Source organism: Anas acuta, chromosome 1, assembly GCF_963932015.1.
Source record: "Anas acuta chromosome 1, bAnaAcu1.1, whole genome shotgun sequence".
NCBI lineage: Eukaryota > Metazoa > Chordata > Aves > Anseriformes > Anatidae > Anas > Anas acuta.
The window spans coordinates 157,485,827-157,503,376 of record NC_088979.1 but is presented as its reverse complement, the minus strand read 5'-3'; the positions used below and the strand labels follow the sequence as shown (position 1 = coordinate 157,503,376).

Below are 17,550 nucleotides of genomic sequence, written 5' to 3'. Positions count from 1 at the left end.
GTAACTGGATTTATTATGTAAATATCTGTGGAGCCTAAAGAGCCTGCGAAATATTGGTGTCCTCGGTGCTGAGGTGATGTACCAGTTTGGAGGCTGTTTGCATGGTTGTTTATTTATTTATAGTTATTTACAATAATTATGGATGGTGAGGTCTGCTTGGCACCGCTTTGCTTTTTTTCTGTAAAATCCAGGAGAGGAAAAAGGACAGGGCCAATATATGTTTAATCACAAGTGTGCCGTCTCATTGCAGTGTTAAACTAAAATAGTAATGATATTCTTTGCTGCTTTCTCAGACTAGTTATAAAAAGTGTCAAGGAAGACTAATGCTAGTTTGGAGAGCTGAACACAAAAGTACCACTCAAATCAGAAGAACTCTGTGGCAAAGATTCATAGTCAAGCCAGTTATGTGCATTATGTTTGTCCTTAGGGGAGTTATTTAATTAAGGCAGATGATTTGAGCCAGAGCTACAAATTTTGGATGGTTTGGAACCAAGGAGGGCTGGGGTCCAGACTGGTCTTGATATTATTGGTAGACAGTAGAAGAACTTTTTAGAACTTGTGTATTAGGTAAGCTTAGATGTCTTACTGCAGGATTTCTAGCAGAACTATGAAGTCCCTGCACAGCTGTGTTTAGTGAGCATGGTTTGAAGCCCAGTGAGCGGGGCTGTACGCAGAGCACCATCTGCTGGCTTCTGGCTGGAATATCACTGCCAGGCTGCTTGGCTGCTGGTCACCTCGGGCTGAGGGAGCTGTGAGACTGGCGTGTGATAAAAAGTGAGTAATGCTTACATGAAGTTTCGCAGTTGGGGATGCAGCACTGCGTGAGAGCTAGCTATGCATAGCTAGAGGCAGAGCAAGCGGGCAGCTGCCTGGCACACCAGCAGCACAGGCTGAAAAATTGAACGCCCCCTTAACACTTCAGTTTCTGGTTCAATAACAGAAGGTCCAAGTTATGTAGTGTTAGCCAGATGCAAACTGTGAAGCTGTAAGTCTCCCAGAGCAAAAGTGAGAAGTGTTGTAGCAAATTCTAAAGTGAGAACATAGTTAGATTCTTATGGATACGATATGCTGCACATTCAGTTTAATTTAAAAAACCTGCCTTCTGTAACAGTAAATAAACTCGTGTTTTTGTCTCTGATGGAAAAAAAGAAATTGGGCAAGATTTGAGTGCTTGTAAAAGTTATATATATAGTATTGTTTATATATTTATATATATATCATTTATATTTATAAATGGGATTCCTTTTTGTGGAAAAGACTATTTTTATTTACAAGACTTATTGAAAATGAAGAGCTGTTATTATTTCTGCCTTGATTTTGAGTTAGTGCAAACATACTTGTGCATCTTGCTCTCCTGAACTCTGCCAAATGCTCTTTGGTCTTGGCATTTGTGCTTTTTGTAGTCAGTCCTGGTTTCTTCTGTGTTCTCAAAAGAATGTTTCTTTGCCTCCGATATTGGCACCACTCTCCGTGTGTCTTCAGTGGATGTTCTGGATGCTCGTTGTGCTGCCAGACCTTAAGTCTCTAAGTTAGGAGCCTAAGTTGCCTGCGGTCAGTCTAATCCTACTGCCGAGGAAGTGAAGCGACATTAGGTTATCATCTGTGAATAACGACATGCCCTTTATGTGAGCTGGGTGGGGGGAGAGGGGCATGCAGACTAAAATTGTTCATTCGTGCACCTCACTTCGATGGAATGAATCCAGGACCTAGCACCCGGCTAGTTCTGCTGGTGGCTCCATGTGGCCTGTTTGCAGTGCAACAGCCCAATTGTACTGGACTGGGCTGAGATTGCCTTTTAATTGGTTAATTAGTTAACCAATTAGCCAGTCAACCTAACATCTGGTTTTATTTACAGTTAGTCCAGATTGACTTCTTTTGTTCTGTATGTTTTCCTTGCATTTGGTTTTCTCTGTCATCCTGAAAAGGAATCTCATGACTGGGGTTGTATTACCATTTTTGGAGAGCGATGTCAAAATTGAACAATAATTAAGGTGAATGGCATCAGATTTTGAAGAGGTGATTTTCTGTTAAAGATGTGAGCTCCTCAGGAGTCCAAAAGAATCCATCTGAACTAGTTGGAGACTGAGCCAGGAGCAAGGACAATAACTGGAATGTTTAACCATGTGCTGGATTTCTGCTGATTTCCAAAGGGTGCTGTGAGGGACTTCTGAGGAAGGCAGACAGAAAGGCACAGATAGATAGAAGGTGGATTTACTGCTAAAGTTATATTGAATGTTTTCTCGATTAAGGCCAGTAGCATTATTGTTAATCACAACACAGTTAAGAGCCACTTGCTGTGCATTAGCTGTAGTAAGATAAATTGTTCTCAAAATTCAGAGTCCCTTATATTGCAAATGTTTATGTATAAGATATCTCAGAGCAAGCTAAATACTGACTCCTCTTTTAAGGACATTCACCTTGTCTTAGCTTGGGCATAGGCACAGTCAGATTGCCTGTCCTGGACCGACACTTTGGGGATGGTTGAGGGAAGAGTATCTGATAGGTGAAGCTTTTTGTTGGGCTACCCACTTCATAGCCAAATTTTATCATCCTGTACAAATTGTCTACAATCCTGTACAAAATTGTCTACAATCATACTTCTGCAAGAAGCAAATCTGAATAAAAGCCATGTCTTCAGAATGAAGCCATGTCTTCATTCTAAATTTGCAAAAACTATTGGGTTTTCCTGTGAAGGTGCTACGCTTCCCATCCTTTCTCAGCTGTAGGAAAATATTGTATTCCACCGCACACAGTGAAATAGAGAGGGCGTATTTTCTTTTCTGAAGGACCCACTCTGCTACAATCTTGAAATTGCAAAAGCACCTCCTATTTTGCTTCATTTTTTTCTTGAGCTAAAACCTTGTGAAGTTTTAAATAGTAAACTTATAAACCAGAAGACCAATAATTGGTCTGCAAATTAATTCAAAAAGGCAGTTTGATTTTTTTAAGTGACTGAAGCTGTAGAAAATGGTATTGGATCAGCAGTGTTCCATCACGTTAGTATTTCAAACTAAATCTCATTCTACCAATAAAACACTTCAGACTCTACAAGTAAGGATTAGGAAACAGAAATCAGTTTTTAAATGAAGACAGGAGCTGCTTAAAACAGATGTATAATTAAGTGAAGTCAAGGTTATTGAAGTTTAGTAATTTTTTTTTAAAGGAACAACAAGTACAAGAGGTTTAATTAGGGTTTAAATAAGAAGAGTAACAGCTAAAAGAATGTAGTTTATTCTGAAAGAATTTAAATCCTTATTGGTGCACAGAACGTAATAAATTAATCGTTAATAATAAATCTCCCCACCTCACACTGTGTATCTTAGCATAAAATGTTTCCATCAAGTACCATGATTTTGGTGACTTAGAGGATGAGTTGTTTTATTTTTTTCCATTTTAGTTCTTTGTGAAATGACATGCTCCTAAATGTAGCTAGTCCATGGCTAAGCCAAAGGCTTTAAAAACATCACAACACCCTCTCTTCCACAATACTAAATTAAGAAGAGCCTCAAAGTTTGACTTTGCTGTGAGCAAATAGAATGAGTCTTGGGTGTGAGTTTGAGATTGTTACTTGGGTTTCTGTGACCTATTGTATAGAGAGGTCTTTTTCTGTATAACAAAATCATAGAAGAGCTTGTATTGGAAGGGACCTTGAAGATCACCCCATTCCACCCCCCTTGCCATAGGCAGGGATGCCACCCACTAGATCAGGTGGATGTCCCATCTAAGCTGGCCTTGAACACCTCCAGGGATGGGGCATCCACAACCTGTGCCAGTGCCTCTCCACCCTCAGAGTGAAGAATTTCTTCCTAATGTCTAATCTAAATCTATTCTCTTTTAATTTAAGACCATACCTCCTTTGTCCTATCACTATGTACCCAACTAAGGAGTCCCCTCTCCATCCTTTGTATAAGACCCCTTTATGTATTGAAAAGCTACAATGAGGGCACCCTGGAAATAAGGAGAGTTGGAGGCCAGTTAAATTATGGTATGTAATAGATTTTGAGTGGAAGTTTGAGATCTGATTGAATTGAAATGCTGATACACATGAGACTGTGAAACATTTTGCTCTGATTCTAGCTTTTTTAGGTTGCACATTTCACTTCAGGATTTTCAAAAATTTCTTGACTGTGCTAGTGCTAGTTTCGTTAAGTCATTGGAAAAAATACAGTAATAATGAATCACTCCTGGAAACTTCACAGTGTAGCTTCTCTGTTGTTTAAATACCATCTGTATAGAATTATAAGGTAGTACATTTACCTTGAGAATAAATCAACTTGTGTAAGCTAATTCAAGTTCATTCTCTTTTTGTGAAACAATCACTTTTCCTTCTTTGCCCTCTGGATGTTTTCACATTTTGTCTGTGGAAGGATGCAGTAGGTACTGCAGCCGGAAATGTTTCTGGGGTACTTTGTTTTTGCTAGGCATAACCTCAAGACCCAGAAGTTCCTGTAATTATGCTTTGTCAACATTTGAAGTAAAATGTTGCATGCTATGTGACAGTTTTTCTGTGGAAAATGACTAAATGATTGTCAAGTATCTGAAGCTCTTATACTGAAAGATAATTTACAGAGTTGTCTTTGTAATTAGTCCACAGAAGAAAAACTTGCTCTTGCTCAAGAAGAGGTAGTTTCCAGCAGAAATCGAATTGCTAATAATAATCAGCAGATCCAGGAACTGAAGAAAGCAAAGTCTGCACTGGAACAGGATGCATCAAAGAAGGAGCAGCAGCTGGGTGAGAAGACCAAAATGCTACAGGATCTTCAGAATGATAGGGTAAATGTCTTTGTCTTTTGAAATCTTCCCACAGAAACACACAGCCTCTCACCCTCTCCCCGCCCCATTAATTTCTGGTACATCTCTAAACAGGGGTTGTTTTGGGGGCATACCACTGTTGTAGAGCATAGCAACAGCAATTTTATTGAACCTCCTGCTTGAAGACTGCTAACAGACAGATGAAATGAATTTACTTTAAAATAGACTGATAATTTGTACTAAGTGGTTAGACATGCAGAAAAACATTATTAATTTTAAATATAAAACTGTAAACATGCTGCTAATTGTTTGCCCTGCTAACTGTGGATAGAGATATGTGACGGTTGTTTTCCTTCTTAGAGCTTTTGTAATTAAGGATTTGGGGTACTAGATGGTGTTTTTTTGTTTTGTTTTTTTTTGTGGACTTGGAAGAAGTCACCTTTATATCACCTTTTAAGTATGTATATATATCTGTATATGTATTTTTTTCTTCAAGATTTTGAAAGAAAAAGACTTGGCTAATGAAAAATGTAAAACAACAGAGCTCCAGGAAATAAAGAGTAGACTTGAAAAAGAAAGTGCCAAGCTGGGTGAAGAGCTCAGAGTCTGCAAGCAAGAATATGAGAAGGTATATTGAAACAAAATGAATCTTCATGTGCTCAGTTATCTGATCAGAAATACAGAAATTATCTGGAATGGCTTTGCAAAGATGGTTGCTGTAAATATCAGTATTACAGATAAGGGAAACAAAGCACAGATTTCACTGGGGTTCCTGAGCAATGCTGACCTGATTAGTGATAGTACTGGAGCTCCAGTTACCAGCGTGCTTGGCCAGGTAGACCACATGACTTGTCTTAGTTTCGGGGCTTTTTTTCTGTTTTGCTGTAGATTCACTGTGCATACCCTTGCTTGACAATTCTGAAGTGTAGAAAAGATGTCCCAAATTGTCATGAATATGAAGTTTTCCAGATGTTCTAGGAACATCTGGTACTTCTCAAATATGTGTGGTAGAGTGTGAAACTTCCTTGATGTGCTGTGATTTTTAAAATGTCTTAAAAAGTCACACTTGGGGTGGGGGGAGGGACACAACATCGGGAGCTTCATAAAAGACTGTTTTCCAAAATCATAACAGTCAAATGAGATGTCTAAAGGGTAAAAATCTGTAGACTTCAATTAAATAACTTTAAGTCTTCAATAAAACAAACAATTTCACACTATGAAATGTGTGTACACCAACGGCGGCTTAATACATTCATCTCTTGATCTACATACAAGTATTCAGACTAAAACAGAAATTGTCTCCTACACGCCTATACTCTAACTCCCATTTCCTGTCAGGGAGTGGATAGATACGCTCTTATAGGACATCCCTTTACCCTCGGGTTATATTCTCTCTTTGTCTTTGGTTTGGCTTTAGTTTGTGTTGAAAACTTTGATTTCTGGAAAACTGGCAACCCCTGTTAGGCTCTTAGTACCTGTACATTTGGCTGTGTAATTTTAAGGAAAAAGATTCCTATAAATTTAACTGAGTATTCTACCTCAAGATTTTTTTTCATGTTTTTTATTACAGAAAAACAAACAAATGTTTAAAATCAAATGTATCATCCTGCTTGCATAAAATTTAGTGCATATATTTATACTTATAAGGCTAAGAGAAGCCAGCTTTTTCCCATCCGTGTTTGTTTTTAACTTGGTCATTATTATGCTTTTAACCTGATTACTACAACTAAAGAACAAAGTGAAGTAAATTTTAGAACTGACTCTAGAAAATTACAACGGTCATTTATTTTCAAAGAACAGTAAAAAAATAATCCAGCGCAGCTTCTGCTAGTTTAGTAGAAAAAATACAGTAAATTTAAGTTTATTTTTAAAATTGAGCATTATTCGTAAAAATTGTATAAGTTTAAAGTCTTTGATCATGAAAATCACTGATACTTTATGCTGTAAAATCATCCTTTCTTCCAATGATAAAATGAAAAATTACTGCTGTGCTCTCCCTGGAAAGCAATTACATTAGTTTTGAATTTGTCAGCAAAACTTTCAATGTTGCCACTTTAACTTTGAGTTCTGTATCCTAACAGGAGGTATCAAATCTCAAGGATGCAAAACAGCTATTGATTCAACAGAAATTAGAGCTTCAGAGCAAAATAGATCATATGAATTCAGCTCTGGAGCAGGAGAAGAAAAACCAACAAGCTGTCAAAGATCAGTTGAAAAAGAGAGAAGAAGAACTGAAGAAAGAATGTGTTGAAATTCAAGATAAACTGGTTAGTATGTGAGAGACTGTAAGACTGTTTTGTGAATGTGCCTTTGGATTCTTTCAGGGGACGAGAGGAAGCATAGAGTTGTCTAAAGTTTTACATCATACTAATTTTTAAATGTCAAGATCAAAAATCTTTGAGGCATTTAAGAGTGTAGGAAGTTTCAGTAGGATGATAGTCTTGTGTAATAGGGTTCATTGGTTAAAAGTAATGATTCTAGTATGGTAAAGATTATTTGCCTCATTTGAGTATAATGAATACAGAAAGAATACTTGGAAGGTTGTTTTTCACTATTTCTTGATGTTCTTAGCACACAGAGGTAAAAGAGAAAGAAGAAGAAAACCGGAAACATGAGGAAAAGGAGGCCAAGCTCACCATGCAGGTCACAGCTCTGAATGAAAACCTGGCTACCATGAAGAAGGAGTGGCAAAGCAGTCAGAGGCGAGTAAGTGAGCTGGAGAAACAGACGGACGATTTACGTGGGGACATTGCCGTCTTGGAAGCGACAGTGCAGAATAACCAGGATGAGAGAAGAGCATTGCTGGAGAGGTGAGCAGTGGTCATGATGAGGTGGAAGTGTAGTTTGGGAAATGGGTAGCCTTGCACTGAAAACTACTTTCAGTTGACTCAAGCTCTGCATCCATGCTGTACTTAAATCCATGCTTGTCTGGGCTGTGGCTTCCAAAGTGGAACCTTCTGTTGTCCCTGCCAAAGCACAGCAAGCGGTGTTGTGAACGAACTGTACTCTGTGAGCTTTGACAGGGTGACCGTATTGTAGGAAATCAGGCAAGCTTATCAGAACCTTACTTTATCACTAAAGCCACATGTCTGTGCCTCCGCTTAAAGATTTATGTCCATCCCTACTGGGCGCCTTGGAATTTTAAGGTGTGTAGGTTGTGGCTTTTCATGTCATCTGTTGCATGAACCATGCAAGGCCTGGCTCTGTTACCTGAGTAAACTTATCTTCTCTGTCACTCTGAGACTCCTTGGAACTTGATTCGTTTGAATGAATCAGAATAGATGCAGTAGTCATCCAGAAACCTGGATCAGACTCATTAGTGCCTCCAATAACACAGAATTTGGTTATGGACTTCTAGGTGTGCCCACTGCTCATCATTAGGATATTGAACATGTAATTGGCTTAGAGAGACTTTCTAAGCTCCATATGAGGCATTTTCTTCCTCCTAAAAAGCTAATATCTTCCTTTCTCCAGTTCTTTTGTTGTCTTTACAACATAGTCGTTAAGACTTACATAAGCAGAGCTGCTTTCCTTCGGGCAGCAAGAGGCACATGCAAACCAGCAGGAGTGGCTTGAATGTAGAGATTATAAGGTTTACAACATTTGTGAGACTGGAAACTTCTTCCATCCTTATTTCCTGGGATGTTTGGTGAAGGCAGAATGGAAAACTTTATTCCGTCCTGTCAAGCTTGCTGCTTGGCTTTTAAGCAGTAAGCCTTGGGAAAGGATGGGATCAATTCAAATGAGATTCTTTTTCTTTGGCTATCCCTTGTCATACTATGCTGAACTCATCCAGTAACCCTTTTACAGCTTAGTAGAAAAGCACCCTTTAAAATCTGTGTTTCAAGTTAACTGAATTTCAGCTGATGAGAGGTGGCCTTGCTAAAAGAAAAAGGTTACTTTCTGCTTTGTTGTCTGAAGTGATTTGCAGCAGATGCTTTGTGAGAGTGTTCTGTTGCACAGTGATGCTCATCAGGGCGTGCTGATTAATGGGCTGCATTCAGTACTGTCCCTGGTGTTGGGAGTAACTCCAGGTATTAAAAAGCCCCAGATATTTGGAAGCAATGCCAGAAAATCTTAAACTGGTTGTTACAACAGAATATTTTTCCAGCCAAGAACTTTCACAGCAAGTGTATTTTCAGACGGATTTTATGAGGGTAACTCTTCTCAGTCATGACAACCTGCCCAAAGGAGGCAGAGCACATTGCCTTTGGACTGACTATTCACTCTTTATCCTCAGGTGTATAAAAAGTGAAGGAGAAATTGAAAAGCTTCAAGCCAAACTTGTAGAAATGAAGAAAAAGTTGGACAACACTACTGCTGCAATGCAGGAGCTAGGCCGAGAAAACCAGTCATTACAGGTATCATTTGATTTGAAGCAAACCTGTTAATTCTCTCTGTGGGTCTTGTCAGAATTATAAGTTTGCATCGTATTTGCGGCGGGTTATTTTTCCATAGTGATTAAGATGTTCCTGTGGTGCACAAGGACCGTATGGCTGTCTGTAGGTTAACTCTGCTTTTAGGTTTCTCTCTGAATTATAAGTTCTCAGTATCATGTCAGAATTGGTGCTTTTATACAGCATTGGGTAGTGTATGCAGTGTAATAGAGTAAATGAGTAAGGATTACATATGCTTTTTTTTTTTTTTTTAAATTAAATAGATCAAACACACCCAAGCTCTCAACAGGAAATGGGCAGAAGACAACGAGGTACAGAATTGTATGGCCTGTGGAAAAGGCTTTTCAGTGACAGTGAGAAGGGTAAGTTTGTCTTTCGCTGTATCCGTGGGGATTTTCTTTTTCTATTGTTTTCAAACTGTTTTTCATGAGATGAAATTTTAGAAAATGGCTGTAAAGTGGTATGATACTTGGGACATCACCTTAGAATACAAATACTGCTTATGGTGCCTTAAATACTAAAAATACAGTTTGTGGGGTTTACCGCATTCATGCTGCTTTTGTCATTTTAATGATAGCATTTTATAAATAATGTTAAATAGCTCAGTCCCCGAAGCAAGCAGAATGATACTGTTGTAAGGGTTCTTACAGTAAACGTATTTAAAACCAGTCTGGAATGGATTTTGAAGAGAAAAAGGAAGGTAAATTTGTTGAAACCACATATATGTGAAAATATAAGACATCAGCAAGATCTGGAGCTTTGTGATTGTAAATGCTAAGTAGACAAAGAACAGAAGAAACAACTGGGTATGTTTTAGGTCTGTAGTCAGACCTTCTTTGTAAAAACAGCTGTGGGCAGTTAAGATGTTAGCATCCCTTCCTTGGCAGGGCCTGCCCTTCATCCAGAGATTATCATCCCTCCACCGAGTGTCTTGGCAATGAAGTAGGTGAGGGATGTTGGTGAGGTTCACTCTGCAGTGCTTCCTGACTTGGTATTAGGTGGCTCTCCCTGTCCTGCATTGTGATGTCCTTTGGGTAGTCTTTGAACAAAGGCTTCTGGTTCCTTTGATTCAAGGGTGTAATTCCCAGTGTGAAAGCAGATAGTTACATGTAGGATGAATGTGTTTCATGCAAACAAAATAAGTTCAAGAGGAAAAATTCAAAAGGAGAATGAATTTCAACCAGTTCAGATCTGAAACTGGTATGGGTCTCCCTTCTCAGTGAAGCAGCACTTGTAACTGTTATTTTAAAAATCTGAAACATGAGAGTGCTGATTTGACATGGTAATTATCTCCATTATTAATCTACACCCGTAAGCCTGTAATTGATGTTCACCATGTATGTTTTTTTCTTTTCTTTCACAGCATCACTGTAGACAGTGTGGAAATATTTTCTGTGCTGAGTGCTCAGCAAAGAATGCCTTAACTCCTTCCTCTAAGAAGCCTGTTCGGGTCTGTGATACTTGCTTTAATGACTTGCAAGGATAACTGGCTATCGTGAGAGACAAAGAAATGTTACGCTAAAATTTATAATTTCTGTTGATGCACTTCATTCTGCACTCAGACTACTATTCAGTTTGGACAATGATTGTAACACTTGGCAAAATTTAGTATATTTTAAAATGTTTATTGATACCAAGTAAAACTATTGTATTTTTTGTGAGATATGGGCTCAGATCACCCATAGCTTATTGCCATTTATCCTGGAAAGAGCTTCTATGTCTAGATTAGAAATACCAAGTTATTTGTAAATAAAGTTTAAACAGAGGAGTAACAATGTATTTTTTTATCTTTATTTTTTTTGTTCAAGAGAAAACGCGTTTATGTGATATTGCAGTTTATTCTTGTTTCCTTCAATGGAAAAGGAGGATGCAAAAATTTGTGAGGATTTTGTGTATCAAATGTTGCTGTAATAGCATAACTAATTGTTGCATTTGATTACGTATCTCATGTTCTTTATAACCCCTTTGTTTTGCTTTCTCTCTCTCTGGTTCTTGGACTTTTCTCTCTGAAGTTGTAACTCCGCAGTGAGGGTAATGGGCTGGACTCAACTCTGTTTTATTTGCCTGCTTAGAACTTGTAGTGTCAGCACCTGAGTTCTTTCCCAGCTACAGCACTTGGATACTGGAACATCTTTACACATTCTGTACTGCATTGTGTGTGTGTGCGTGTGTCTGTGTGTCTGTATGTGTGAATTAATGATGTGACCAAGTTTAGTGGGCATTGTAGGAGTACTACACAAAGCTCTCCCATATTAATTGATTTCACTTTTACATGTTTGATGAATGGATTTTAATATTCCAGAAGTCCTTTATATGCAGGTTTTAAATAGTAAACAAACAAGGCAGATAGTAGCCTATAGCCCGTCTGACCCTCTGCCCATAGTCTGGAAGCCCCAAGAAGTCCTTGTGGTTCTCAGGGATGTCCAGAAATGCCTCACTAGTTATCCTACTAAGAAAAGCTCTTTTTTTTTAGAGGGTGCTGCAGTTTAGCTGACCTTTTCTCCTATCCCTTCCTTCAGCTTTTGGTGGAACAAGTTGAACTCCTGCTACCCCTAACAAACATCGCTTTTCCATTGTTCCTTCTGTCCACCATTGCTAAAGGTTCTTAAATGGTGTGTGAATTCTATGATTTAGTTTGCTTAGGATGGTGGTTAAATTCTCCTGGTGCTGGCTTAGTTATAAGCACACAACTCTAAATAAACAGGCCAACATATATGGTTCTAGAGCATAGAAGCATAGAATGGCTTGGGTTGAAAGGGACCTTTAAAGGTCGTCCACTCCACCCCTCCTGCACAGGACCCTAGATCAGGTTGTTCAAAGTCCCATCCAGCCTGACTTTGAACACTTCCTTTGAACATCAATGGAAATTGATGGGACAGCCACAGCATCTCTGGGGAACCTGCTCCAGCACCTTGTATTTGTTCATATTTCCTTTTCTGTACTTACTACAGAGGTTTCCTGCTGAGTTCATATAGACTGCTCTTTTTGTTGTGCTTTTATTTACACCTGTTTTTTCTTGCCTGCCTGTGTCTAAATTTTCCTCCCTTTGAAAGGAGTATCTTGTAACTGGCCTCAAAACCATTAAGGTTATTTCTTCTGATCATTGATTATGCCTTCCAATACTTAGGGACCCTTAGTCTTCATTATCCTAGTAAACTCTCTACAACCTAAACCCTTCTCTGTCTTACAAAATTGTGCCAGCTGTTCAGAGAAAAGGACTATGCCCTCAATTCCTCTAATTCTTGCCTTCCAAGGTAAGGAAACACATTCTGTTACAATGATAGATGCTTAGTCATCTTTAGGCAGATTTATTTACTTTTATGTATTGACAGCTTTTTATGTGAATGAAGAGGAGCCTCTTTTATGAAAATGTCTAGTCCTGACTAACTCTCAAGTGAAAAGACTTGTTAATCCCTATTCCCCAGTAATGATCTATATGTTTCATATCCCATCTTAGCTTACCCATCTAGTTCTAAATTTGCATCCTCAAGGAGTCATCTTAAAATTTAATTCTTATTATTCCTTATGCTTGGAATACATGCATGGTTATGTGCAGTACTTACCAGCTTTTTTAGTTGAAACTTCTGAGATTTGTTTGCTTGAAAGAAACAAGTGCTGTAATGATTCTATATGAATAGATCCTGTGGGTTTGCTGCTTGTCCTTGTCAGGGTAACTGATTGGAATAAGAATTCTTTGACTAGGAAGTATGAACAGAATCTCTGCCTCTGGGGATTTTTTTCTGTTCAATTACTTACTGATGGAATCCAAAGAGTTTGCTTTCAAGCCTTTCTCTGTCTGATACGTGGCTTCAGAAATCTGGCAAAGATGTCACAGTCTTGCTTCTTCCTAGGTACGCACCATCCGGTTGTGTAACACACAGAGTGTACAGATTTTAGGGTGAAGGACAACCATGTAGAATGGAGGGGATTTTAAGAGGGAAGAGAGAAACCTCCCACAACTGCATGAAGGACAAAACGTATGTGGTGAACGAAGATGGAAGTTTCTCAGGGGGAGCTAGGGAAATGGTTGAAAGATCCGCTTGTGTTTAGATGTTTTACTTTTGAACAGAGGGGAGAGCTCTACAGGAAAGAGGAAATGGTAGAAGCTCTGCTATCATTGTTCGTGATTTTGGGATGCTGTGCTGTAAAGACAAGCAAAGTCATCTCACTCAGCTGGCTGCTGAATAAGTGTGTTCGGTTGGTCACCAGACAACTCAGGAGTTGGACGTTGGACTTGATGATCCTTATGGGTCCCTTCCAACTCGGGATATTCTATGATTCTAACTCAGGATGGAGCTTCCCAGCTTCAAGGTGAAACCAGCCCAATTTCTGAAGGCTTCTTTTTGCTGACTGATGTGTGTGGCTGACTTCTTGAGGGGACAGAAATACTTTTCAAATACACAGTTGTAGAAAGAGGGATTGCTAAGGTCAGGAGGAGCAGTACTGAGGTAGAAACTTTGAGGTTTGAGACTGAAGCAAAGTTAGGAGTTCTGCAGCTTTTCACTGGAATAAATTAGTGGCTTCATTGTTAAATCTTATGCTCCTACTCTTGTGTTTATGATTTTTAGTGCAGGTCTGTATTCTCTGACAATTTGTTGGTATGATAGACCACATAATACTGGCTGCCACGATGAAAGTTGTGCTCAAGCTCAGTAAAATGACCTAAGGGTATTACTATTTATATAAGGAAAACTTGAAGGTGAAAAGTGTTGTATTTGTAAATGTGCTTATAGATTCTGACTGCTTTGAAGGGTATGTTGTCAGTAAGATGTGGGTTTTTTGTTGCACTCCTTTCAAATATAAATAATAGGAAAACCTAGCAAAAAGTCTGCTAGGTTTTACCACACTGAGATAAAGGACTCTGGACAAAGTAGTTAAATGCACTGATTTTTCAGACTACAAACATGGAAACAGAGGAAAAAAATGGCAGAAGAGACTAGAACATGGAACCAGAAGGTGAAAACGTGTGGTGATGTGTTTCAGCAGCCTTTAGCAAGAACCACATAGCTCTGATTCACCAAGGAGAGGCCATTGTAGAGTAAGATGTCAAGAGGAAAAATGGTGAAACCAATGCTTGAATCAGAAAGTATGTGGGATCCCTGAGCTGCCTTTAATTGCCAGCCATTACTATGGCATCAGAAATTGAACAGTGAAGCATGGGACTCGTTCCTGAAGCTGTGGATAGAGTGTCTTCAGGGGGACATTCAGCATCTCTGGTGAAGCAGAATCTGAAACACCAACTGCTGCATGGGCTGAGACAATCTACCAAGTCATTTGGAGAAGCATAAAAGATGGTCTTGCTAAGGATGGGGAGAGGTTCTTTTAACTGTTTGGAGATGCTGCATCTCTTCCCAAACAGCCACAATCCCTTGGGTTGTTGTCTCCAAAATGCCAAATCCCCACTGTTTTATTCCGGCCTCATGTCAACAATGCATAATTCATATTTTCATACTGCAGTCCCCATGTAGGCAGAGAGCACTGCAGGGTTCAGTGGCAAGCTTTTGATCTTAGCTGGATATGCTTCACTGTTATTTCTTCTCCCCATGTATTCCTTCCCTCCAATAACCTTCCCCTTTCTGCAAAGGTTTAACAAAGATTATAAAACTGAGTCACAGTAGGAAAAATTGCTGTCTGCAGATAAAGAGGCAAAGGGAAGTTTCTGCTGCTACTTCCAGCAGAGACAAGAGGTTTAGAGGGATCTCATTTTTCGTCTGGCTTTGCTCTGGCACAAGAGTTCAATGCTCTACCATAGAGTGCAGTTTTTTTCCTCTGTTTTTGGAAAGTATTAAGTAACCAAGTTGTTGTGGAGTGTGGAGTGCTAGGCATGCAAGAGCAATGAATGTTTTTGTTGGTTTTGGGGCCATTAGGTTTATTTGTGAATCCTCACTAGAAAACCTTTCTTAGTGAAGCAAGAGGGTATTTGGGAGTGGAAGCATGAAGTAACCTCGCTGTTTGTATCACATATTAGCAAGAATAATTGTTTCTACTATGCTAGATGTAAAAGAAGTTGTATTCCTAAAGCAGGGACTGGAAAAAAAGTATTTTTCTAGATTGTTCAATGTCAGTTAAATGGAAAGTTGAAACAAATGCTTTTTGCAAAACTTAAAAATTTATGACCAGTACTCAGTGGCAGACAGAAAACTGCTGAAGCTGGAGCTCAAATAGAGCACGAACTATGTCAGGAAGAATGATACCGTGGTTTGAGTATGCTAAAACTGTTAAATTACTCCTCCAAGTACCACCCCTTCCACTCATATTCTTGTGGGACTAGGAAATAACACTGTCATTTGCACTATGCACTTTTTGCTGTCTAACTGAATATAATCTCCAAGAAGCGGAATGGCACTGCTGGCGTTGCGTGTGCTAGCTGTAATCAGTGGGCAGAAGGTTTATCTTCAGCTGGACTTTCACTGCATTACATTTGGCCCCTTGCTATGTAAGGAGAATTGCACTCATAATTACTTTGTACCAAAAATAAGGTCATCATCCGGGAGCACATGTAACAAGAAAATTCATGTAGTCACTCACATGTTGTCTTTGTAGAGCTTCATTTTAAGCTTATAAAGTGAATATACATTAATTTTATGTATTTTCAAGGTTCTTGCCAGTTGTCTAGTCCTTCATTTTTGAAGTATTGACCTCACCATCCCTTTTAGGATAAGTTTAAAATTATTGTCCGACCACAGCCTCTCTTTGAAAACACTAAGTGGTCTACTTTTCAAAAACCAGCAATAATTGGATAGTAAAGTCCCTCCACAGAAACTCAGTTGTGTTTCTCTCTCTCTTTTTGTAAAGTGGCACTGAATAAAGAGCTTTGTATCTTTAGAGAGAACACAAGATGCCACTTAGAATCACAGTAAGAAAGAGAATAGACACTGGTTAATGTAATAAGCTCTGCCTTTTGTCTGCAGTGTGCCATATACTATGCACTTGCTGTGCGGCAGATTCAGGCGTACCTGCTCATGTGGAGATTACTGAAGCCCTGCTAACCCCTTTAGATCAACGTTACTATGAAAGCAGAAGCCTGGTAGTCATGTTTTCCGACTTTGCCTCCCCCTGTGACCTAAACTGAAAAACAAATTCACCCCTGTTTCCTGCCTTTTTAGGGTAAAGAAGGCTGGGAATAGTGTTCAGTGTTAAATGTCGACAGGCCAGCACTGGCAGGTCTGGGCTCCTGCTGCTGGGTTTATGGCGAAGTGCTCTGCTGTATCACGCTAAGTCTTGAATCCTGGCACAGGAGGGATGTTTAGAAGAATGTCTCGCTGAGTGAGCAAATACCAGAACTTTTTATAGTAATGTGTCCAAAATGCTGCTTGTATAGGATTTGTCACTTTTGTAAGAAAAGGAAAAAAAAAATCAGAAAAAAATATAAAAATCATGAAACCCCACCATTTGATGCCGTTACTTAAGATTTCATTTGAACTACCTCTCAGTGTGAAAATCAAACACTAGGTAAGTTTAATAGGATTTGCTCACTGTCACGTTATGTAAAAGTTATAGTGAAAGCCAAAATTGCAAAAGTTTATCACCAAAAAAAAAAAGTTTGTTTTTTTTTTTAATATGTTTGGAAGTATCCAATAGTTTCAAGTTACTGTAAACTCTGTTGAATTCTTTTAACCTCTGTAATTTCAATCTTGCAAACTCTAGCTGCTGGACAGGAAATAAATCATAACCACAACCTTTCATAATCACGGTCTGCTGGGTAAAAACAATTTTGTATACATCTTTGTCATTTGACTATGGATAACCTCATTCACCAAATGTACCATTAATTTAGCATTTTTTTCCTTCAATACGCAAGATGTGAACTTGATGAATGGTTTCTGTAATGGATGCGTGCCACAAGTAGCGTTGTGCTGTTTGCCTCTTTTCAGCATTTTATTGATTGGTTTATTATTGCAGATGTGAATATCACACATACAACTTATTTTCTGTAGAATTGTATAAAATATAAATGGAAGAAGTTTTAAGTTCTTACCCAGTATTTAGAGGTAATGTATTATAATAGCCTTATGATGCAATTTTACCTACAGAGTACTGCACTTCTTTTAAACTGGATCATACCATCTTGGTAGGTGTAGATAAATTTTGCATGAATGTGTTTGGATTTTGTTTCTTTTTCATTGGAGTTTGATTCTTAAGTTCTATTTTCAGTGTTTGTGTTTACTACTCGTGATCATGTAGTTGTGCCTTACATTGTGAAAAAAAATTAGTCCAGCGTGCACTGTAATTGCTAAACTGCGATTTGGAAGGTGGCTGTGGATTTGGATGAGTAAATGACACCATGCATCAACCAGTTCTGTATAAACTATGATGAAATGTTATTGAAATGTAATTTTTGTTTTCTAACCTGTTACAGGAATGATGAATGACAATAAAAGAAAAAATTAGACCTTTCTAA

At 38.7% G+C, this 17,550-nt stretch overlaps 1 protein-coding gene across 3 annotated transcripts in view; it reads left to right on the top strand.

The window, feature by feature from the left end:
* The window catches only part of EEA1 (early endosome antigen 1), a 75,063-nt gene extending 57,513 nt beyond the window's left edge, over positions 1-17,550 (top strand). For all 3 annotated transcript variants that reach the window (XM_068668158.1, XM_068668148.1, XM_068668169.1), the window contains 7 exons: positions 4,588-4,773; positions 5,249-5,380; positions 6,834-7,019; positions 7,324-7,562; positions 8,993-9,113; positions 9,413-9,511; positions 10,513-17,550. In XM_068668158.1, the coding sequence (XP_068524259.1) occupies positions 4,588-4,773; positions 5,249-5,380; positions 6,834-7,019; positions 7,324-7,562; positions 8,993-9,113; positions 9,413-9,511; positions 10,513-10,635 (1,086 nt within the window). In that variant the 3' untranslated portion in view covers positions 10,636-17,550. The remainder of the gene's footprint in view (positions 1-4,587; positions 4,774-5,248; positions 5,381-6,833; positions 7,020-7,323; positions 7,563-8,992; positions 9,114-9,412; positions 9,512-10,512) is intronic.